The sequence below is a fragment of the Rhinoderma darwinii genome, chromosome 3, assembly GCF_050947455.1.
Source record: "Rhinoderma darwinii isolate aRhiDar2 chromosome 3, aRhiDar2.hap1, whole genome shotgun sequence".
NCBI classification, from domain to species: domain Eukaryota; kingdom Metazoa; phylum Chordata; class Amphibia; order Anura; family Rhinodermatidae; genus Rhinoderma; species Rhinoderma darwinii.
In genome coordinates this window covers 18,098,595-18,122,417 of record NC_134689.1, presented here as the reverse complement: position 1 = coordinate 18,122,417, position 23,823 = coordinate 18,098,595, and the positions used below count along the sequence as shown (strand labels likewise).

Here is a 23,823-nt window from a genome sequence, read left to right as displayed (position 1 = left end):
GTCGCTGAGGGAGCTTCAGTTGCTGCTGGGGAAGTTGAATTTCGCTTGCCGGATTATGCCGATGGGAAGGGTGTTTGGTAGAAGGTTGGCGGCGGCAACGGCGGGAGTGCGTGCGCCGCATCATTTTGTGCGGCTCAAGGAGGAGCACCGAGCTGATCTTCAGGTTTGGGATGACTTCTTGGGCCAGTACAATGGTCGCTCGCTATGGATGGCCCCAGCGCAGGATACGAGTGATTTGAATATTTTCACGGATGCGGCTGGGGCGGGTGGCTTTGGAGCTTACGGGGGAGGTCCGTGGTGCGCAGGTCAATGGCCGGCTAGCTGGGTGTCCAGTGGACTCACGCGGAATCTGGCCCTGCTCGAGCTGTTTCCCATCGTGGTGGCGGCTACCATTTGGGGGGACAGGCTCATGGATAAGAAGGTCCGTTTTTACTGCGACAACATGGGGGTGGTGCTTGCCATTAACAACATCACGGCGTCTTCTCCTCCGGTAGTTCAATTGTTGCGACATTTAGTGTTGGTGTGTTTGTCGTTGAACGCGTGGGTGGTGGCGGTGCATGTCCCGGGTGTACGGAATTGTATTGCTGATGCTCTTTCTCGCTCGCAGTGGGACCGGTTTCGGCAATTGGCCCCGGGAGCGGAACGTCTCGGTTTGGCTTGTCCGGAGCATCTTTGGGATCTGGTATCGGTCCCGTAGAGCAGCTGTTACAAAGGTCTTTGGCGCGCACGACGTGGAGTGCTTATGCTGCTTGTTGGAGGCAGTGGGAGGAGTGGGTAAGAGAGTTGGGTGACGTCAATACGGATAGAGACAGGTTGGTGGCACTTTTGTATTGGTTAGGGGATGCCTGGGAGGCGGGGTTTTCAGTAGCGAAGGTGAACCGGTTCATATCTGCTGTGGCGTTTGGGCTTAAGTTGCGGGGCTTGCGGGATGTATCGAAGGAATTTCTGGTATCGCAGGCTTTGAAGGGGTTGCGCAGAGGTAGGGTGGAGGCGGATAGTAGAAGGCCGGTGTCGTTTGCTTTGCTTGGCTCGTTGGGGGGTTCATTAGCATCGGTATGTCGTTCTTCAGATGAAATGGATCTGTTCCGGTTGGCTTTTTCGTTAGCGTTCTTCGGAGCATTTAGAATAGGTGAGTTGGTGTCGCCAAGTACTAAACAGGCAGGGGGGCTGAGATCTGGGGAGGTGAGCCTTTTTGCAGATCGGCTGGAGGTATGGTTGCGTAGATCTAAAACTGACCAAGTAGGGAAGGGTAAACTGATAGTTTTGTTCGCTCTCCCGGGGTCGGTCATGTGTCCAGTGGAGTGCATGCAGGGTTTTACGAGAAACAGGGGGTCTCCAGATTTGCCTTTGTTACGTCATGAGGACGGGTCGTTTTTGTCCAGGTTTCAGTTTGGAGCTGTATTTAAAAAATGTTTGATGGCAGTGGGGGTTGCGGCAGGCTCATATTCATCTCATTCCTTCCGGATTGGCGCAGCAACGGAAGCGGGGCGCTGGGGGTTGGATGACGAGGGGGTGAGGCGTATTGGTCGTTGGGAGTCTAAAAGGTTTAAGTCCTATGTCCGCCCCCATATGTTGTAATTTTGTTGTTTATGTTTGAAAATGTTATATGGTGGTGCCTAACTGTGTTTTCCGTTTCAGATTCGCCTCCTTGTCTGGTGTGGTTGATGGGTCATTCGTACGTGCACTGGGGGGCTTTGAGGGCGGACGTCCGCCCGGATGGTCGCCAGTTGCGCATTCCGCGACAGGATGCGGTTGTGCATTGGCTGGGTTTTAGAGGTATGTCTTGGAACAGGGTGTTGGCGGAATTCCAGACATATGTGCGGCTTGATAGGGTTCCGGAGGTTCTAGTGTTGCACGTGGGTGGGAATGATTTAGGAGTCCGCCCTTTTCGTGAGTTGGTGCGGGATATCAAACATGATATGTTGTGTTTGTGGGTATCTAATCCCAAGTTGGTGGTAGTGTGGTCGGACATAGTCCCAAGAAAGCATTGGCGGTTAGCTAGATCGGTGGAGAGAGTCAATAAGGCTCGCATAAAAGTTAACCGGGCGGTGTCTCGTTTTGTGGCAAAGAACGGGGGCATTTGCGTGAGGCATAGGGATTTGGAGTCAGGAGTGGGGAATTTCTGGAGAAGTGACGGGGTTCATCTGACCGAGGTTGGCATTGATCTTTGGAGCTTGGCGATAGCAGAAGGCATAGAAAGGGCGGTGGTGGTGTGGAGGAACTCACAGGCTTAAGGTGGTCAAGGCCTGTTTCGCGGTGGCGGGGGGAGTCCTTGAGGCCAGTCAGTACAAAATGGTGGGGGGGTCGCATCGGGGGTATGCGTCCCCCAAAAAAGGTACATGGTTGAAGACTTCATCGGGTGTTATCCCTTTGAAGTGGTCTTCTGGTAGAAGGTATATCACTTGAAGGCTTCATCGGGTGTTATCCCTTTGAAGTGGACTTCTAGTGGTCGGTATATCACTTGAGGGCTTCATCGGGTGTTATCCCCTTGAAGTGGACTTCTAGTGGTTGGAGCCATCTGCAGAGGTGAACGGTGCTTCCGAGCTGGTTTACGGCTGGAGGTAATTGGTGGTTTGCAGATGGCTAATTCGGTGTGTTCTTGAAAGGAACATCTGAAGGGGCTTCAAGGACTTCCTCTGCTCGGGTTAATGTTATTGTTTAATTGTTATTTATGATTCTGACCCATGTTGGGTCATGTGAATTATTAGGAGGAATTCTCTGGTGGATTCCTAACTAGTTATCCGAATGTTTCGGATTTAAATTGTTTTTATAAAACTGTGAAATTAATAAACGGCTGCTGTGGCCATTTCACATCCAACCTCGGTGTCATGTGTCTTTACTAAATGGGGGTGGGGGGATAGTATGGTCTAAGGTTAACACACGACTCTACCTAGGCAGGTCAAGAAGAGGCTGGACGCAGCCGCAGGGTTAAGGGAAGCCGGCATGACCGTCCTGGTAGGGAAAGGGTTAATGAGGTGAGGGAAAGTGGGGTTGGAAGGAGCTGAAGGAGGGACGGGGAGGAGTTAAGGGGGACGGGGGGGGCTGTTACTGCGCTTCCCGCTGTTTCTCGGCATTGAGCCGGAAGCAGCGGGAGGAGTAACATAGAGTAAGCAAGCTCCCACCCTCCCACCCTTGGTTTGTTACTCCTTAGGTCTTATGTACGTCCGTCTATGAGTGTTGTGTGTTATTTTGTGTGCTTATTTAACTTGTTTTTCTTTTTTCCGGAGTAGGTTCTGTTGTCATGGCAGCTGGCGGGGGGAGTCCTTGAGGCCAGTCAGTACAAAATGGTGGGGGGGTCGCATCGGGGGTATGCGTCCCCCAAAAAAGGTACATGGTTGAAGACTTCATCGGGTGTTATCCCTTTGAAGTGGTCTTCTGGTAGAAGGTATATCACTTGAAGGCTTCATCGGGTGTTATCCCTTTGAAGTGGACTTCTAGTGGTCGGTATATCACTTGAGGGCTTCATCGGGTGTTATCCCCTTGAAGTGGACTTCTAGTGGTTGGAGCCATCTGCAGAGGTGAACGGTGCTTCCGAGCTGGTTTACGGCTGGAGGTAATTGGTGGTTTGCAGATGGCTAATTCGGTGTGTTCTTGAAAGGAACATCTGAAGGGGCTTCAAGGACTTCCTCTGCTCGGGTTAATGTTATTGTTTAATTGTTATTTATGATTCTGACCCATGTTGGGTCATGTGAATTATTAGGAGGAATTCTCTGGTGGATTCCTAACTAGTTATCCGAATGTTTCGGATTTAAATTGTTTTTATAAAACTGTGAAATTAATAAACGGCTGCTGTGGCCATTTCACATCCAACCTCGGTGTCATGTGTCTTTACTAAATGGGGGTGGGGGGATAGTATGGTCTAAGGTTAACACACGACTCTACCTAGGCAGGTCAAGATAGATAGATAGATAGATAGATAGATAGATAGATAGATAGATAGATAGATAGATAGATAGATAGATAGATAGATAGATAGATATGAGATAGATAGATAGATAGATAGATAGATAGATAGATAGATAGATAGATAGATAGATAGATAGATAGATAGATAGATAGATAGATGATAGATAAATATGGCACTGAAACATTCGAGTTGAGCAGGAGGTCACGTGGCTGACGGTGCAGATAACCGCAGTCTGTACATTTATACCGATATCTAGTAAATCTCCATCTACATCCTCTATAAATAACATACACTGTATTATAAAGAAGTGATATTATAAACTCCATTGTCCATAATAGAGGCGGACGATCAAAAAGATGGAAATGAAAGACACAATGTGAGTTTATAAGTCAGGAGGTTTATTATGTTGCACACAGGAATAGGTATCATGTATGGAGGATGATATTTCTGCACATATCCGGTGACTGATCGCTGATGGTGGAAATCTAAAGGAAGGGAAATAAAACAAGTCTGTGGTTAGTGTCACAATTCTAGTATCAATGTATTTATATAAAAAAGGGGCAAAAACGTATCATCTGTCAGTAGATGAAGAACTAACTGGAACAGTAAGAAGAGTCACCAGATTTTATGTCCTTGTCTTCATCTCTGTTTTATAGTTTACATGTATATATAAAAACATTCTAATAATCGTGCATCCTCTGAACCGCTAATGCCGGAGTATTGGATGATTAAGCCAAATATAAAATAAATAATAGATCCACTTAAAATTAATTATGTACCGAGCCTTCAAGCAGAGGCCTACAACTACTACAGGTACTGGTATGGTGAAATGTTAATATCTGGACAGCATTCAAATTTCTATTTGTGGGACACTTCTAAGTCCCAGCCCTATCTGCCCAGGAACGCCCACAAAGTGTCACAGAAACGCCCATTTGGAGTACATTTGCATAGGCCCATCCCACATTGAGGTTTGCTATACTAAACAATCCTGTAAAAAACAGAATTATTGGATAATATGGTGTACGCTACATGACAACATCATGACACAGGCATTCCTGCGACCCATAGGAGGCCTGTGATAGGTAATGTAGTGACTCATAGATAATTACATTACATTCATTTTAGGTGGATCCAATGTATCATTAAGATCTATCAACCCCCCAATTGAATGGCCATCAGACTGCGTGCCGGACTATCAGGTTAGTGTTATGATAATCTGGCATGGCTGTTTTTGGTTTCATACTAGATTATCAGTGTTTTCCCGATCATTCGTTTTCTTTCCCTTCTTGAGCAGTATCTTACAATAATAAACTCAGTAAATGTAGACATTGAGTAAAACTTACCATTGAATGGAAGGAAACTCCTGACGAAATGTGTCAATCACCTGAAGAGTCAAAAAGAAATAAGAAATGTAAATGACTTAATAAAAACACGAAATAAGAATTCGGGATAATATCATCCCAGTAATAGATATTTGTCAATTACAAAGATTTATGCTCCGTACTTACTTTATAGATTGTGCTCTGATACCAGGTTCCTGGAAACAAGACCCTCCACCTTCCTAGAATGGTACAAGGAATGGTAATAAGTCTGTCATGGACTCGGTGGAGGTCTGGTGTGCTTTATTGTCTTATCTGGAAACAAGACTGAGCCTCTTCGGGCATAGACAGCTGGCCAATCAGATGATGATCCAGGCCAGTGCTCGATGGGGACAAGGAGGCAGCTGATACGATGGTGGAATACCTCTATAAAGGAGATTTGTTCACAATGTAGGTGTTAATATGATGTTATATTCCAAGCTCTGCAAGGAGGATCAGTTCTTCATGCGGTGGTTGTTAGACAGGGATACAGAAGGTGGACAAGGTGGTTCCTCAAATCCTTGGTGTTTCTCAGAACTTGGAGACACAGTGAATTTTATGGTGTTGGAGATTTTAGTAGCACAGTGTTGTTATAGTTGTTATGAAACTTTAGTTGACTTTGCACTGGGACGAGGAGAATCTTCTTAGCCGTGTGTCTGGATAGATGGGGCTGACGTGGTAGTTCTCCGACCACTCAGGACACACAAAACTAAATTCATTGAAAAGCTTTTGACCTTTAGCTTTAATTGTGGTGTTATGGTCCCTAGTACAGGGCGCAGGCCTGATGTCACTAATATTCAGATCCACAGACTCAGTCACCAGTATATCCGTGGGTGCCGCTCGTCCAGCCTCTACTTCTTGCCAGTTGGTGGTAGAGAAGAATGGATGTTCTCGTATGTTTTCTGTCACTCCCAGACGTTCAAACTGGTTCTTACACAGCAGCCGCTTGATTATATCCACTGTGTCAGAGGATAAAGACATTGGATATTGTGGGACATAGTTCAGGACCGAGGCCTCGATCTCTGATTTTGTGTTCCCAGGAAAGGGGTCTTTATTGGTCACCATGTTATAGAGGATGACTCCAAATGCAAACCAATCGACCCCTGGTCCATATTCCTCACGCCCGATCATTTCTGGGGCTACATATCCTAGTGTTCCACCACAGGGGTCTGTTGTTCTTCCAAAGACATTTGTTATTGCCAGTCCAAAATCTGTGATCTTCACATGTCCATCTGATGTTAATAAGACATTATTTGGCTTTAGATCCCTGTGGATGATGCCTTTGTTATGGAGGAATTGCACCCCACAAACCAGCTCTGCTGCAATAAACTTCACGGTGTTTAATTCCAGTGGAAAGTTATTCTCAGTAAATGTATCGAGGTCACCCCCACTGGCCAGTTCCATGACGTAATACACGTGGTTCTTACTGTGGAACGCTGCAAGTCCGTGGATCAGAAAGCGGCTCTCGTGTGATAGACCAAGTATGTCCCGCTCTACGAAAGTATGGCCCAGTTCTGTGAAATCGCTTTTGCCCGTCTTTTTAATGGCGACAAGTTCTTTACGGATTTTGTCTTTTGCAAGAGTTACTTCGCCATAAGAGCCTTTACCAAGTTCACGATGGAATGTAAAGGAATTCAAGCTTAGAGGAACAGTGGCTGTCCTAGTCTCCTCACGAGATGGTCCAGGCTTTTCATTGAGGATGGTTGTTGCATCCTGACTCCCTGATGTTTTTTCTTTGGAAGATCTCAGAGATGTCTTTAGTTTTTTATTTGATTCCTGGTTCTCGTCTGCTGTTCTCTTTCTCTTAGGTGCAGCCGGTGTCTCTTTCTCCTGCTTAGATGGTGCAGGTTGTTCCTCTTCAGCTTTTTTCTCCAGTTCATCCAGACTATTTGATGTTTTTCCTTTAGATTTCTTTGCTTTCTTTGCAGAAGGTTTGTTCTCCTCTGTCGTCCTCTTTCTCTTACGCTGTGTCTCCTTTTTTTCTGTCCCCTTTTTGTCCCTATCTTTTTCCTCCTCTTTGATCTTGGACTCTTTTTTGCCTATTGGGTTGAGAAAATAAGTATTTATTATTAGTATTTTTCTATGTGTAATGTAAATGACAATGGTTTTTCAAATAACTTTTCATTTTTGGAACGTAATTAGGACACTGGGGGAGATTTATTCATTCTGTCCTAAAGGAAGACAGGATAAAACTAAACTAGACTGGGAGAAATTGTGCTAGATTTATCACAATGGCGCACGCTGTATGATAAATTTGGCTCATCTTGCTAACCATGTTAGACCTTTTTTTCTTACTTATGCCACCTCATGTCTCACCTACTTTATATCGATATTTTGCACACAAACAATGGCGTACAGCAGTAATAAATCTGGCGGATTTTACGATGCCTCTTTGTCACTCCCATTTTTGGTGAAAAAGTTTCTATAACATAATAATAATAATTTGACACACCCCATTTATGCCACTTTTTAGGCGCAATTTGTGCAAGATGTCTTACGTATTTTGCATACTAAATTTTCCTCTATGGGCCTCATTTATCAAAACTGTCTTATAGAAATCAGGCCTTATTGCCCAGTGTCAGAATGCGAGATCTCATCATAGCTAGCGAGATCTCATGTTCTGATACTGTATGCTGTCACGTAGAGTTTGTGGACCCACTGGGCCGTACTGCCTTGGCTATAGTTCGTATAGGGTACCTGTGGCAGCTCGGAGAGGCGTGGAATACACAGCACAGCACGACTACAGCACAGCACAGCAATTAACCAGACTAGCACGGGATACAGGATACAGAAACAGGGAACACTGGGAACTGGAAAACACTAGGAGACCATTTGCATAGACAAACTAGGATACGACAAACACCGCTCAGGCAAGGATCAGAAGGACAGGGAATTCTCATAGTCCAGGAAATCATGTGAGATGAGGATGATTATTGTTTTCATGTGCGCGCACTGGCCTTTTAAGAGCGTGCGCGTGCCCCCCTACGGGACACAGTGGACCGGAGCGGTAGTTAGCGCTGGCATGTCCTAGGAAGGAGATGGGGACCAGCGCTCACAGATCCATGGCTGCGGGCGTCGGGAGGTAAGTAAACCCGACAGCCCGCGGCCATGGACGCTACTTAGGTCACTGGGGAGTTATGGGAAGGTGCGCTAGGCGTGCCGCGACCAGCCTTACAGGAAGTTCGGAGCCAGCCCCTGCGGTGGAACAGCTTATTTACTTATTGTTGATACGCTCTGTAAGTTGTTGTTTTTTTTTTTACATTTTATTAGCTATATTCCAAAATTTTTTTGTGGTGGAAAACGTTTTTACTATAAAAAACAGGGATGACTTCCCCATGATAGGTCCTCTGTAAACAAGAGTAAACCAAACTCTATTATAGTAAGTGCACATGTCTATTTTCTGTACAATAGAAAGCTTGTCTATGCTGCACAGACTTGTTTTTGGTTCTGCCCATGAGGTAGCAAGAAATGATCATTCACAAAGAATCATGCAGCTTTGGGATATATAACCAAATTACCAAAGAATTAAAAACATGAGAACAAAAAAGATTGTAAGTTTTATGCATGTATCCGTGTAGGTTAGAGGGATAGCGATCAATCTGTCTATACAGGCCGATATACCCCAAGAATGATATATTATATCCTTTATTGCCATAGCTAAGTTTTGTGTACCTCTTGGCTGAACTATTCAGTAAATACTACTTTTGTATGGTGGTTATCAACTCTGATCCAAGATATGGGCGCTATGCGTGCACACTATGTCTAGTTATGAGGTTATTTGTCCCGTAGGAGTCTATGGACATTGTATGAATTTATATGACTAGAACTTGCTTGTACATTCAGAGTTCTTACCTGATGTCCTGATCTTCTCGTCCATCAGGCTGATGTTACTGGATCCTGGGAGGTCTCGTGAACTTCTCCGTCCCATGATGGCTAAGAGCCAGTTCTTTATGCTCCTCTTAGCTGTAAGTCCGGTATTCTCCATTTTAGTCTTCTTGGTCCCCTCGCCTTCTTTACTCCCCTCACTCTCCTTCCCTCTTTCTCCTCCTTCTTCCTTCTTCCACTTTCTCTTCATTTTGTGTCAAACACGGTAATCGCAATAGAAAGAACAATCCAAAAATTGTCCAGGAGCACTCACATGTATCTCTGCTAACTCGCAGCATGCAAATGCAATGTTTCTGGCCAGTGCACCTGTATAGATGAGCGCATGGGGCATTGTGATGTCATCAGCTATGTATTAAGGTAGCCCACCTGTGACCTTTAGGCATTGTGATGTCATCAGCTATGTCTTAAGGTGGCCCAGCTGCCAACCCCAGGCATTGTGATGTCATTAGCTATGTCTTAAGGTGGCCCAGCTGCCAACCCCAGGCATTGTGATGTCATCAGCTATGTCTTAAGGTGGCCCAGCTGCCAACCCCAGGCATTGTGATGTCATTAGCTATGTCTTAAGGTGGCCCAGCTGCCAACCCCAGGCATTGTGATGTCATCAGCTATGTCTTAAGGTGGCCCAGCTGCCAACCCCAGGCATTGTGATGTCATTAGCTATGTCTTAAGGGGGCCCACCTACCAACCTCAGGCATTGTGATGTCATCACAATGTTTTAAGGTGGCCCAGCTGCCGCTCCGGGCACGTAATTACCAGCCATACGATCTGAGTGTAATAAACAGAATAGATATAATACATGTCTATGGTATAAGCATCTCCCTGTCTTAACCACATGTTAGCATTTGCACCAGTTGAAAACAGTTGAAAAATACTAATCCATGGTGCACAAGAATTTCTCTTTCACTCTTCAAAAAGAGGTTCTGCAGCAGCTGATATGTGTATTAGAAGGAATGAGGTACCCACTGCTATAAATAATAAATAATTTTAGAAGTCACCCTGGAGTTCCTTGACTGGTCTTAATGCACTTTACCCGCACCATACGTACACTCATTACACCCCTCTCGGCCTCGCCCTTATCCCCTCCTGTATTAACGTTATTGGAAGCCGTAATCCATGGTAATTCAATATATATAACAGAAGTACTTAGCTCAGACCCCAGACTCAGGGACTCCAAAGTGAATTTAAACCCTAGACTTGGAGACCCTAAAATGAATTCTGAACCCACACTCAAATTACTATAGAGCCCAAGTCAAGTCGTTTAGTATGTGAAAATAACTCCCCATAACTAGTCTCATTTAAAGAGAACCTTTCACCTCCCCATACCTGTGCCGCTGAGTGCAGCATGTAATGGGCACAGCAGCACAAACCCTAGGGCACTTAACTTTTTTTTTTCTACCCTCCTCCGTTATTTAGATATCGGTGCCGTTATATTTGGCACCCGATATTTAAATAACCCCTTGAACTGTCAATGGGGCGTGTAATGGCAAGGGGGCGTGTTACTATCGCTGTGACACTGTCCAATCTGATATGGACAGTGTCACAGCAAGAGCTGGAGGGAGGAGAGTGTGTGGGAAAAGAAAGAATGTAAAGTGCCCCAGGGTTTGTGCAGCCTTCCCCATTACAAGCTGTACCCAGCTGCACATGTATGAAAGGTTCTCTATAACCGTACCTCCAAGGAAGACTCGAGACCAAAGGTGGGATAAATTGGCCAAAACCACAAAGACACACATCTCAATAAAAAACAGGCAGGCGGAAATACTGTTTCTTCGCTGCCCACGCTGCAAAAGCCCAGGAATTCCAAGAAGAGGGAGGAGTTTTATTAACGCTAGATCCCGCCTACTCTCCGCCAACCTGCTCCTCATCCCAGATGCCTCCCTAAAATTTTGGCCAAGTTCCCTCCCTCCCAGCTATGGCATGAAGCCCTTTCTTTGTGCCTGTTCTGACTCTTCCTCCTCTCCTCCTTGGTGGTGCCCGCACTTTTTGATCCTCCCAGGCTGGTTTTCAGGAAAACCCAGGCCACAGACCCTCCGAGATGGCAGCTGCCGGCTGTCCTGTAGCGATCTGAGCTGCAGGTTATTCAACTGTTTCAGCCGCATTTTTCTGCCCTCTCATTATATTGTGTGTGAGCCCCTGAAAAGCTGGGTGACACCAGGCTCATAGTGAAGCCACACAGCTTTCCTGGGCTCTTGGTGCCCTCTCCAGAGAACTGACTGGAAATTTAGACAATTTCAGATTTTTCCGATTTTTACAAGATGTGCCATGTTCACTAAATACAGAAGAGGCTGGACGCAGCCCGCAGGGCTTCGGAGGGAAGCCTCCATGACAGGACCTAGTAGGGAAAGGGTTAAACAAGAGGGAGATGCAGGGGGAGGTAGAAGAGGGGTAGGGAGGAGTTAGGGGACGTTACCAGTCTTCCCGCTGTTTTCGGCATTGAGCCGGAAGCAGCGGGAGGAGAAACACGTAATTTTATAAGCTCCCACTGCTGCCCCGCTCCGTGCTTACCTGCCATGTCGGAGGTCGGCATGCCCGAACAGCTGCGTGCGGCAGCTGCATTCCACGGTCCTGGGTGGCTAGAGGAGACCGTGGCTGCACTGTCCAGGATCCCGGGGGCTGAATCGCCTCCACGCCAGGCTCGGCGCTCGAGGTCAGTTGCTCAGGGGGACAGGCTCCCCTCCCCCGGCCCCCTCCCTAGTGCTAGTACTGTGGCGGTGGGGGGGGGGAGTTGGCAACCCGCGCTCCTGGTCGCATGAGGCAGAGAGTGTCGTCAGGGGCGACGGTGGCTCGGGCCGGGTCTCCCCGGCGGTCCCGCCCTCCAGAACGCCTCAGCCCAGAGGTGGTCCCGCGGACACGGCGTCGCAAGGGGAGCCCTTCAAAGGACGCTGCAGGCCAGGCAGCTGGGAGGGCCGCCTCTTCCCAGGCCCTGCGTCCTGGCAGGAATCCCCAGCCGCGATGAGGTCCGGCGGTAAACAGTTGGTCGCAGGCCGGGCTCCCTGTCACCCCTCCTCCATCGGATGCAAGAACCGGAGAACAGTCTACGGCCGCCCCGCATGGTGATGTTCCGGCCAGGGGGCAAGCTTCCTCGAGACCGTCAAGGAGGATGCCTAGATCTGCAGCGGCGACGAGGCAACAGGTCCGATCGGAAGTCTGGGTCCCTGCGGTCGGGCGGCAGGTGGCCGGCCCATCTGTCAGCACGTCGTTGTCCCCGTGTAGGAGATGTCGGTGGGATGGCCAGTCGTCTGCGAGAGAGGATCTGGAGGAAGGCGAATTGGACGATTTTAGGCGAGGTCAGGATTGTCCTGCTGACGGGAACACAGCGCCTGTGCAGCCTGGTGAGTGCGTAACTCCTTCTTTGGCGTATCCAGCGATTTTTATGTCGGGTGTCGGTGGTGGGGCAGCAAGCGTGGCATCGGCTGCCGGTAGTGGCGCGGTCGGGCGCGACGGCGTTGGCTTAGCGGATTTAGTGGGTTGCTTGCGGTAGCTGGTCGGGCGCCTAGATAGGGCGGCGGCGCCGGTAGTTACGGCGGTGTTCCCGGCGGTAGTTTGGGAAGGTCCCCGTGAGGTTGGATCGTTACAGTCGCGTCCCGGGATTGTGGAAGGGCTGGCGGCGTCTAAGGAGGCGGTCGCGGTATCAGTGCAGACCGAGGCGCAAAAAGACGGCGATAGGGTGCGTATTGATGATCGTGCTCGTGGCGAGGTGTATGTTTGCTTCGAAGGTCCGTTGGGGGCGCACTTAAAACAGGAGGTCCGTGGGCGGATCTGGGAGGACGAGTATGTGGAGATTTTTTCTCTTCTGCCGCTTGCTAAATTCAATTTGGATAAAGGCAAGCGGGACGAGAGTAAGAAGGAGGAAGAGGAACGTCGGCGGTATAGGCTTATCCCGCAGACGTTCGTCAATTGGTCGCAGGCGTTTGCCATTTTAGCCAGCGTGATCGGAGAGGAGGCGCCGGAAAATTGCTCGGCGTTATTTTGCTATTTTGATGCCATCGGGGAAGCTCATAGGGCATACGGGGGGCAGGCGTGGTTAAGGTACGATGAGCAATTCCGTCAGCGAAAGGCGGTTCGGCTGGCGATTCGGTGGGACCAGAAGGATATTGCGCTTTGGTTGAGGGTGACGGCTCCGGTGAAGCAGTCCTTTCCCGGGAGCGTTGGCCAAGGAGGTCAGTCCAGCCAGGCCGGGCAAGGTTCAGGGGCAAAACTGGGATTCTGCTGGCAATTTAACGATGGCCAGTGTAAGTTCGGGGCCACGTGTAAGTTCAAGCACGTGTGTTCAGAATGTAATGGTTCATCCCACGGGGCTGCCAAATGTATGCGGAAGAAGCGGTCAGGGAACCAGTCCTCCTCGGCTGGTCAAGGGGTTGTCGCCGGTGAGGGTGGAAAGGATGGTCCCGTATCTAAATGAGTATCCGGATAGGGTTGCGGCCAAGTTAATTTATGAAGGTTTTTGTGTTGGTTTCATTATTCCTCCGCCTCCTTATGAGGTTCTTGTGACACGGCGCAATCTTAAGTCGGCTTACTTGCATGCTGAGGTCGTGTCGGAAAAACTGTTTAAAGAAATTTCGTTGGGTCGCATGGCGGGGCCTTTTGTTGATCCGCCAATAAAGGATTTAGTGGTGTCCCCATTGGGTATTGTGCCAAAGCGAGAGCCTTTCGTTTAATTCAGCATTTATCGTTTCTCAAGGGCTCGTCGGTGAATGATGGGATTGATCACGAGTTGTGCTCCGTTGTGTATACATCATTCGACAAGGCGGTGGGGCTAGTTCGCGCTGCGGGGCCCGGCGCTCTGTTAGCCAAAACCGACATTGAGGCGGCATTCCGGTTGTTGCCGGTTCATCCAGAGAGCCAACGGTTGTTGGGTTGTTTTTGGAATGGGGCTTTTTATGTGGATAGGTGTCTTCCGATGGGGTGTTCCCTTTCTTGCGCGTATTTCGAAGCATTTAGTAGCTTCGTGGAATGGGTGCCGAAGGGCGTAGCTGGGGTCGACTCTTTGATACATTACCTGGATGATTTTTTTGTGCGTCGGCCCGGGGGGTTCGCCTATTTGCGGTAATTTGCTTCATTCATTGCAGAAGGTTGCGAGGGATTTTGGGATCCCCTTGGCGCCAGAAAAGACTGAGGGCCCGGTATCTACCATTTGTTTTTTAGGCATTGAAATTGATTCGGTGGCAATGGAGTGTCGTCTTCCTGCGGATAAGCTAGGGTCATTGAGTCAGGAGGTACGGCGGGCTTGTAGGTTGAGGAAAATTACGTTGCGCGATCTCCAGTCGCTGCTGGGGAAGTTGAATTTCGCTTGCCGGATTATGCCGATGGGGAGGGTTTTTAGTAGACGTTTGGCGGCTGCGACGGCGGGGGTTCGTGCGCCACATCACTTTGTGCGGCTCAGGGAAGAGCATCGGGCTGATCTGCAGGTTTGGGATGATTTTCTGTGTCAGTATAATGGTCGCTCGCTATGGATGGCTCCAGCGCAGGATACGAGTGACTTAAAATTTTTTACGGATGCGGCTGGAGCAGGTGGGTTTGGAGCGTACGGGGGTGGTCCTTGGTGTGCAGGTAACTGGCCGGCTAGTTGGGTGTCCAGTGGACTCACGCGGAATCTGGCCCTGCTCGAGCTGTTCCCTATCGTGGTTGCGGCAACCATTTGGGGAGACAGGCTCAGGGATAAGAAGGTCCGTTTTTATTGCGACAACATGGGGGTGGTGCTGGCCATTAATAACATCACGGCATCCTCTCCTCCGGTAGTTCAGTTGTTGCGACATTTAGTTTTGGTGTGTTTGTCTTTGAACGCGTGGGTGGTGGCGGTACATGTGCCGGGGGTACGGAATTGTATCGCTGATGCTCTTTCTCGCTCGCAGTGGGATCGATTTAGTCAATTGGCACCGGGAGCGGAGTGTCTCGGTTTGGCTTGTCCGGAACATCTCTGGGATCTGGTTTCGGTCCCGTAGAGCGATTGGTGGAAAGGTCATTGGCTCGTACGACATGGAGTGCTTATTCTGCTTGTTGGAAGCAGTGGGATGAGTGGGTAAGAGAGTTGGGTAACGTCAGCACGGATCAAGACAGGTTCGTGGCACTTTTGTACTGGTTGGGGACGCCTGGGAGGCGGGGTTTTCATTGGCAAAGGTCAATCGTTTCATTTCTGCGTTGGCTTTTGGTTTTAAGTTGCGGGGCTTTCGGGATGTGTCTAAGGAATTTTTAGTGGGACAAGCTTTAAAGGGTCTGCGTCGAGGTAGGGTCGAAGCGGATTGTAGAAGGCCCGTGTCGTTTTCTCTCCTCATCTCTTTGGGCGTATGGCTAGTGTCTGTCTGTCGTTCTTCGTCCGAGGTTGAGTTATTTCAGTTAGCATTTTCCTTGGCGTTTTTTGGGGCACTTAGAATTGGCGAGCTGGTTTCACCTAGTACCAAGCGGGCAGGGGGGTTGAGATTGGAGGAGGTGAGCCTATATGGGGATAGACTCGAGGTATGGTTGCGGCGGTCAAAAACTGACCAACTGGGTAAAGGAAAGCAGATAGTTTTGTTTGCCCTCCCGGGATCGGCGATGTGTCCGGTCGCTTGCATGAGTGCTTTTAAACCACAGGTGGGGTCGCCCGAGTTGCCGTTGCTATGTCACGAGGATGGGTCATTCTTGTCCAGATATAAATTTGGCGCAGTATTTAAAAAATGCTTGGCGGCGGTCGGCGTCGCGGCGTGCCCTTACTCATCTCATTCCTTCAGGATTGGCGCAGCAACCGAGGCGGGGCGCTGGGGGCTGGATGACGAGGGGGTGCGGCGCATTGGCCGTTGGGAGTCCAACAGGTTTAGGTCCTACGTGCGCTTGTATTTAACTTTCTTTTCCGTTTCAGATCAGCTTCCATGTCTTGTGTGGTTGTTGGGCCACTCTTACGTGCATTGGGGGGCTTTGAGGGCGGACGTCCACCCTGACGGTCGCCAGCTGCGCATTCCGCGGCAGGACGCGGTTTTGCATTGGCTGGGATTTAGACGTATGTTGTGGAGCAGGGTGTTAGCGGAATTTCAGACATACTCTCGGCTGGATAAGGTTCCAGAAGTCTTGGTGTTGCACGTGGGGGGAAATGATTTGGGGGTTCGCCCCTTTCGTGAGTTGGTGCGGGATATCAAACACGATATGTTGTGTTTGTGGGTTTCTTATCCCGGTTTAGTGATAGTGTGGTCTGACATTGTTCCAAGGAAGCATTGGCGGCTGGCTAGGTCAGTGGAGAGGGTCAATAAGGCTCGCATTAAAGTAAATCGGGCGGTGTCCCGTTTTGTGGCCAAGAATGGGGGCATTTGTGTGCGGCACAGGGATTTGGAGTCAGGAGTGGGGAACTACTGGAGGAGTGATGGGGTTCATCTGACCAAGGTTGGGATCGATTTGTGGAGCCTGGCAATAGCAGAAGGAATTGAAAGGGCGGTGGTGGTGTGGCGGAACTCACAGGCTTAAGGTGGTCAAGGCCTGTTTCGCTGTGGCGGGGGGAATCCTTGAGGTCGGTCAGTACGAAATGGTGGGGGGGTCGCATCGGGGGTATGCGTCCCCCAAAAAAGGTACATGGTTTGAAGACTTCATAGGGTGTTATCCCTTTGAAGTGGTCTTCTGGTGGTTGGAGCCATCTGCAGAGGTGAGCGGTGCCTCCGAGCTGGTTTACGGCTGGAGGTAATGTCTTGGTGGTGGTTGCAGATGGCTAACTCGAGGTAAAAAGCATATCTAAAAATGGCTTCAAGGACTTCCCCTGCTCGGATTAATGTTAACGTTAATTGTTATTTATGATTCTGACCCATGTTGGGTCATGTGAATTATTAGGAGGAATTCTCTGGTTGGATTCCTAATTAGTTATCCGAATGTTTCGGATCAAAATTGCATTTTATAAAACTATGAAAATTAATAAACGGCTGCTGTGGCCATTTCACATCCAATCTCGGTTGTCACGTGTCTTTTTCTCAAAGGTAGGGGTGGGAAAAAAGAAGGGATAAGTGAAGGTTCAATAACACACGACTCTACTTAGGCAAGTCATGAGTGATACAAGTGAATTTGGCACAAAATTAACAGGCACAAAATAATACTCCTACATACAAGACTATCTATAGGAAATCCTCTCATGATAAATGTCCCCAATGAGATTCATGAAATCTGCCTAACAGAAAAGTTGTCTTTGTTGCCCTCCATAGCAACCAATCACAGCACAGCTTTCATGTCTTATAGTGCTCTTGAAAAATGAAAGCTGCACTGTGATTGGTTGCTATTGGCATGTTTCCATGAATCCTATGGGGGAGATTGATTATTACTGTCTTGAACTTAGACCAGACAAGCAAAAACTGCGCCAAATCTATCACAATGGCGCACGCTATATCATAAATTTAGTACATCTGTCTAGACATGTAAGACACTTTTCTCCTCCTTATGTCACCTCATGGCTGGTGTACTTAAGATATGATAGATAGATAGATAGATAGATAGATAGATAGATAGATAGATAGATAGATAGATAGATAGATAGATAGATAGATAGATAGATAGATAGATAGATAGATCGATCGATCGATAGATAGATAGATAGATAGATAGATAGATAGATGATAGATAAATATGGCACTGAAACATTCGAGTTGAGCAGGAGGTCATGTGGCTGGCGGTGCAGATAACCGCAGTCTGTACATTTATACCAATATCTAGTAAATCTCCATCTACATCCTCTATAAATAACATAGACTGTATTATAAAGAAGTGATATTATAAACTCCATTGTCCATATTAGAGGCGGACGATCAAAAAGATGGAAATGAAAGACACAATGTGAGTTTATAAGTCAGGATGTTTATTATGTTGCACACAGGAATAGGTATCATGTATGGAGGATGATATTTCTGCACATATCCGGTGACTGATCGCTGATGGTGGAAATCTAAAGAAAAGGAAATAAATAAAAAATCTGTGGTTAGTGTCACAATTCTAGTTTCAATGTATTTATACAGAAGGGGCAAAAACGTATCATCTGTCAAAAGATGAAGAATTAACTGGAACAGTAAGAAGAGTCACCAGATTTTATTTCCTTGTCTTCATCTCTGTTTTATAGTTTACATGTATGTATAAAAACATTCTAATAATCGTGCATCCTCTGAACCGCTAATGCCGGAGTAATGGATGATTAAGCCAAATATAAAATAAATAATAGATCCACTTAAAATTAATTATGTACCGAGCCTTCAAGCAGAGGCCTACAACTATTACAGGTCAGGTATGGTGAAATGTTAATATCTGGACAGCATTCAAATTTCTATTTGTGGGACACTTTTAAATCCCATCCCTATCTGCCCAGGAACGCCCACAAATTGTCACAGAAATGCCCATTTGGAGCACATTTGCATAGGCCCATCCCACATTGAGGTTTGCTATACTAGACAACCCTGTAAAAAACTGGATTATTGGATAATATGGTCTACGCTACATGACAACATCATGACACAGGCATTCCTGCGCCCCATAGGAGGCCTGTGATAGGTAATGTAGTGGACTCATAGATAATTACATGACATAAATTTTAGGTGGATCCAATGTATCATTAAGATCTATCAACCCTCCCCCCCCCCCCAAATGAATGGCCATCAGACTGCCTGCCGGACTATTAGGTTAGTGTTATGATAATCTGGCATGGCTGTTTTTGGTTTCATACTAGATCAGTGTTTTCCCGATCATTCGTTTTCTTTCCCTTCTTGAGCAGTATCTTACAATAATAAACTCAGTAAATGTAGACATTGAGTAAAACTTACCATTGAATGGAAGGAAACTCCTGACGAAATGTGTCAATCACCTGAAGAGTCAAAAAGAAATAAGAAATGTAAATGACTTAATAAAAACACGAAATAAGAATTCGGGATAATATCATCCCAGTAATAGATATTTGTAAATTACAAAAATGTATGCTCTGTACTTACTTTATAGATTGTGCTCTGATACCAGGTTCCTGGAAACAAGACCCTCCACCTTCCTAGAATGGTACAAGGAATGGTAATAAGTCTGTCATGGACTCGGTGGTGGTCTGGTGTGCTTTATTGTCTTATCTGGAAACAAGACTGAGCCTCTTCGGGCATGGACAGCTGGCCAATCAGATGATGACTCCCGGGCATGTAGTATGTCATAGCCAGGGATGACCCAGGTAAACTACAGCTGTGGATCAGCCATGAGGTGTCTTCAGAAGTGCTCGATGGGGACAAGGCAGCACAATCAGCTGATACGATGGTGGAATACCTCTATAAAGGAGATTTGTTCACAATGTAGGTGTTAATATGATGTAATATTCCAAGCCCTCATGTGGTGGTTGTTAGACAGGGATGCAGAAGGTGGACAAGGTGGTTCCTCAAATCCTTGGTGTTTCTCAGATCTTGGAGACACAGTGAATTTTATGGCGTTGCAGATTTTAGTAGCACAGTGTTGTTATAGACGTTATGAAACTTTAGTTGACTTTGCACTGGGACGAGGAGAATCTTCTTAGCCGGGTGTCTGGATAGATGGGGCTGACGTGGTAGTTCTCCGACCACTCAGGACACACAAAACTAAATTCATTGAAAAGTTTCTGATCTTTAGCTTTAATTGTGGCGTTATGGTCCCTAGTACAGGGCGCAGGCCTGATGTCACTAATATTCAGATCCACAGACTCAGTCACCAGTATATCCGGGGGTGCCGCTCGTCCAGCCTCTACTTCTTGCCAGTTGGTGGTAGAGAAGAATGGATGTTCTCGGATGTTTTCTGTCACTCCCAGACGTTCAAACTGGTTCTTACACAGCAGCCGCTTGATTATATCCACGGTGTCAGAGGATAAAGACGTTGGATACTGTGGAACATAGTTCAGGACCGAGGCCTCGATCTCTGATTTTGTGTTCCCAGGAAAGGGGTCTTTATTGGTGACCATGTTATAGAGGATGACTCCAAATGCAAACCAATCGACCCCTGTTCCATATTCCTCACACCCGATCAGTTCTGGGGCTACATATCCTAGTGTTCCACCACAGGGGTCTGTTGTTCTTCCAAAGACATTTGTTATTGCCAGTCCAAAATCTGTGATCTTCACATGTCCATCTGATGTTAATAAGACGTTATTTGGCTTTAGATCCCTGTGGATGATGCCTTTGTTATGGAGGAATTGCACCCCACAAACCAGCTCTGCTGCAATAAACTTCACGGTGTTTAATTCCAGTGGAAAGTTATTCTCAGTAAATGTATCTAGGTCACCCCCACTGGCCAGTTCCATGACGTAATACACGTGGTTCTTACTGTGGAACGCTGCAAGTCCGTGGATCAGAAAGCGGCTCTCGTGTGATAGACCAAGTATGTCCCGTTCTACGAAAGTATGGCCTAGTTCTGTGAAATCGCTTTTGCCCGTCTTTTTAATGGCGACAAGTTCTTTACGGATTTTGTCTTTCGCAAGAGTTACTTCGCCATAAGAGCCTTTACCAAGTTCACGATGGAAGGTAAAGGAATTCAAGCTTAGAGGAACAGTGGCTGTCCTAGTCTCCTCACGAGATGGTCCAGGCTTTTCATTGAGGATGGTTGTTGCATCCTGACTCCCTGATGTTTTTTCTTTGGAAGATCTCAGAGATGTTTTTAGTTTTTTATTTGATTCCTGGTTCTCGTCTGCTGTTCTCTTTCTCTTAGGTGCAGCCGGTGTCTCTTTCTCCTGCTTAGATGGTGCAGGTTGTTCCTCTTCAGCTTTTTTCTCCAGTTCATCCAGACTATTTGATATTTTTCCTTTAGATTTCTTTGCTTTCTTTCCAGAAGGTTCCTTCTCCTCTGTCGTCCTCTTTCTCTTACGCTGTGTCTCCTTTTTTGCTGTCCCCTTTTTGTCCCTATCTTTTTCCTCCTCCTTGATCTTGGACCCTTTTTTGCCTATTGGGTTGAGAAAATAAGTATTTATTATTAGTATTTTTCTATGTGTAATGTAAATGACAATGGTTTTTCAAATAACTTTTCATTTTTGGAACGTAATTAGGACACTGGGGGAGATTTATTCATTCTGTCCTAAAGGAAGACAGGATAAAACTAAACTAGACTGGGAGAAATTGTGCTAGATTTATCACAATGGCGCACGCTGTATGATAAATTTGGCTCATCTTGCTAACCATGTTAGACCTTTTTCTCTTACTTATGCCACCTCATGGCTCACCTACTTTACATCGATATTTTGCAAAAAAAAAAAAATGGTGTACACCAGTAATAAATCTGGCGGATTTTACAATGAGTCTTTGTCACTCCCCTTTTTTCTAGACACTTTCAAAACTGTCAAAGAGGGCGAAAAAGTGTCTAAAACATAATAATAATAATTTGACACACCCCATTTATGACACTTTTTAGGCGCAATTTGTGCCAGAAGTCTTACGCATTTTGCATACTAAATTTTCCTCTATTGGGACTCATTTATCAAAGCTGTCTTATAGAAAACAGGCCTTATTGCCCATAGTGTCAGAATGCGAGATCTCATCATAACTACCGAGATCTCGTGTTCTGATACTGTATGCTGTCACGTAGGGTTCGTGGACCCACTGGGCCGAACTGCCTTGGCGGTATGGCAGCTGGCTAACAGGGCGCAGGTCACTGTCTATAGTGCGTATAGGGTACCTGTGGCAGCTCGGACAGGAGTAAGACTAGGCAGCGGGTAGACGTCAGGCGTGGAGTAGCAGGACAGGCGTGGAATACAGCACAGCACGACTACAGCACAGCACTTGACCAGGATAGCATGGGATACAGGAAATGGGAACACTGGGAACTGGAAAATACTAGGAGGCCATTTGCATAGACAAACTAGGATACGACAAACAACGCTCAGGCAAGGATCAGAATGGCAGGGGCCTTCTTATAGTCCAGGCAATCATGTGAGTTGAGGATGATGATTGTTTTCATGTGCGCGCGCTGGCCCTTTAAGAGCGGGCACGAGCGTGACTGGAGCGGAACACAGCGGACTGGAGCGGAAGTTAGCGCTGGCATCTCCTAGGAAGGAGATGGGGACCAGCGCTCACAGATCCATGGCTGCGGGCGTCGAAGGGTAAGTAAACTCGACAGCCCGCGGCCATAGACGCTACATATGCCACTGGGGGGTTATGGGAAGGTGCGCTAGGCGTGCCGTGACCAGCCTTACAGGAAGTTCGGAGCCAGACCCTGCGGTGGAACAGCTTATTTACATATTGTTGATACGCTCTGTAAGTTGTTTTTTTTTTTTTACATTTTATTAGTTATATTCCCCAAAAAATTTGTGGTGGAAAACATTTTACAATAATAAACATAGATGAGTTCCCCATGATAGGAAATCTCTGTAAACAAGAGTAAACCAAGCTCTATTATAGTAAGTGCACATGTCTATTTGCTGTACAATAGAAAGCTTGTCTATGCTGCACAGACTTGTTTTCGGTTCTGCCCATGAGGTAGCAAGAAATGATCATTCAGAAAGAATCATGCAGCTTTGGGATATATAACCAAATTACCAAAGAATTAAAAACATGAGAATAAAAAGATTGTAAGTTTTATGCATGTATCCGTGTAGGTTAGAGGGATAGCGATCAATCTGTCTATACAGGCCGATATACCCCGATAATTATATATTATATCCTTTATTGCCATAGCTAAGTTTTGTCTACCTCTTGGCTGAACTATTCAGTAAATACTACTTTTGTATGGTGGTTACCAACTCTGATATGAGATATGGGCGCTATGCGTGCACACTATGTCTAGTTATGAGGTTATTTGTCCCGTAGGAGTCTATGGACATTGTATGGATTTATATGACTAGAACTTGCTTGTACATTCAGAGTTCTTACCTGATGTCCTGATCTTCTCGTCCATCAGGCTGATGTTACTGGGTCCTGGGAGGTCTCGTGAACTTCTCCGTCCAATGATGGCTAAGAGCCAGTTCTTTATGCTCCTCTTAGCTGTAAGTCCGGTATTCTCCATTTTAGTCTTCTTGGTCCCCTCTCCTTCTTTACTCCCCTCACTCTCCTTCCCTCTTTCTCCTCCTTCTTCCATATTCCTCTTTCTCTTCATTTTGTGTCAAAAACGGTAATCGCAATAGAAAGAACAATCCAAAAATTGTCCAGGAGCACTCACATGTATCTCTGCTAACTCGCAGCATGCAAATGCAATGTTTCTGGCCAGTGCACCTGTATAGATGAGCGCATGGGGCATTGTGATGTCATCAGCTATGTCTTAAGGTGGCCCAGCTGCCAACCCCAGGCATTGTGATGTCATTAGCTATGTCTTAAGGTGGCCCAGCTGCCAACCTCTGGCATTGTGATGTCATTAGCTATGTCTTAAGGGGGCCCACCTACCAACCTCAGGCATTGTGATGTCATCACAATGTTTTAAGGTGGCCCAGCTGCCGCTCCGGGCACGTAATTACCAGCCATACGATCTGAGTGTAATAAACAGAATAGATATAATACATGTCTATGGTATAAGCATCTCCCTGTCTTAACCACATGTTAGCATTTGCACCAGTTGAAAACAGTTGAAAAATACTAATTCATGGTGCACAAGAATTTCTCTTTCACTCTTCAAAAAGAGGTTCTGCAGCAGCTGATATGTGTATTATAAGGAATGAGGTACCCCCTGCTATAAATAATAAATAATTTTAGAAGTCACCCTGGAGTTCCATGACTGGTCTTAATGCACTTTACCCGCACCATACGTACACTCATTACGCCCCTCTCG

At 46.8% G+C, this 23,823-nt stretch overlaps 2 protein-coding genes across 2 annotated transcripts; both read right to left on the bottom strand.

Moving 5' to 3' along the window:
• Nucleotides 1-4,304: 4,304 nt before the first annotated feature.
• Nucleotides 4,305-9,420, bottom strand: LOC142750870 (protein kinase C delta type-like). Its single transcript, XM_075859847.1, has 4 exons — nucleotides 9,118-9,420; nucleotides 5,416-7,304; nucleotides 5,251-5,291; nucleotides 4,305-4,392 (listed from the first exon to the last, which is right to left on the bottom strand). Exons 1-2 carry the CDS (start codon nucleotides 9,338-9,340, stop codon nucleotides 5,875-5,877), a joined length of 1,653 nt encoding a protein of 550 aa, XP_075715962.1. The 5' UTR covers nucleotides 9,341-9,420; the 3' UTR covers nucleotides 4,305-4,392; nucleotides 5,251-5,291; nucleotides 5,416-5,874.
• An 8,533-nt stretch (nucleotides 9,421-17,953) lies between these two features.
• On the bottom strand, nucleotides 17,954-23,278 carry LOC142750869 (protein kinase C delta type-like). The gene is made up of 4 exons (XM_075859846.1): nucleotides 22,935-23,278; nucleotides 19,065-21,012; nucleotides 18,900-18,940; nucleotides 17,954-18,034 (listed from the first exon to the last, which is right to left on the bottom strand). Exons 1-2 carry the CDS (start codon nucleotides 23,155-23,157, stop codon nucleotides 19,583-19,585), a joined length of 1,653 nt encoding a protein of 550 aa, XP_075715961.1. The 5' UTR covers nucleotides 23,158-23,278; the 3' UTR covers nucleotides 17,954-18,034; nucleotides 18,900-18,940; nucleotides 19,065-19,582.
• Nucleotides 23,279-23,823: the final 545 nt, after the last annotated feature.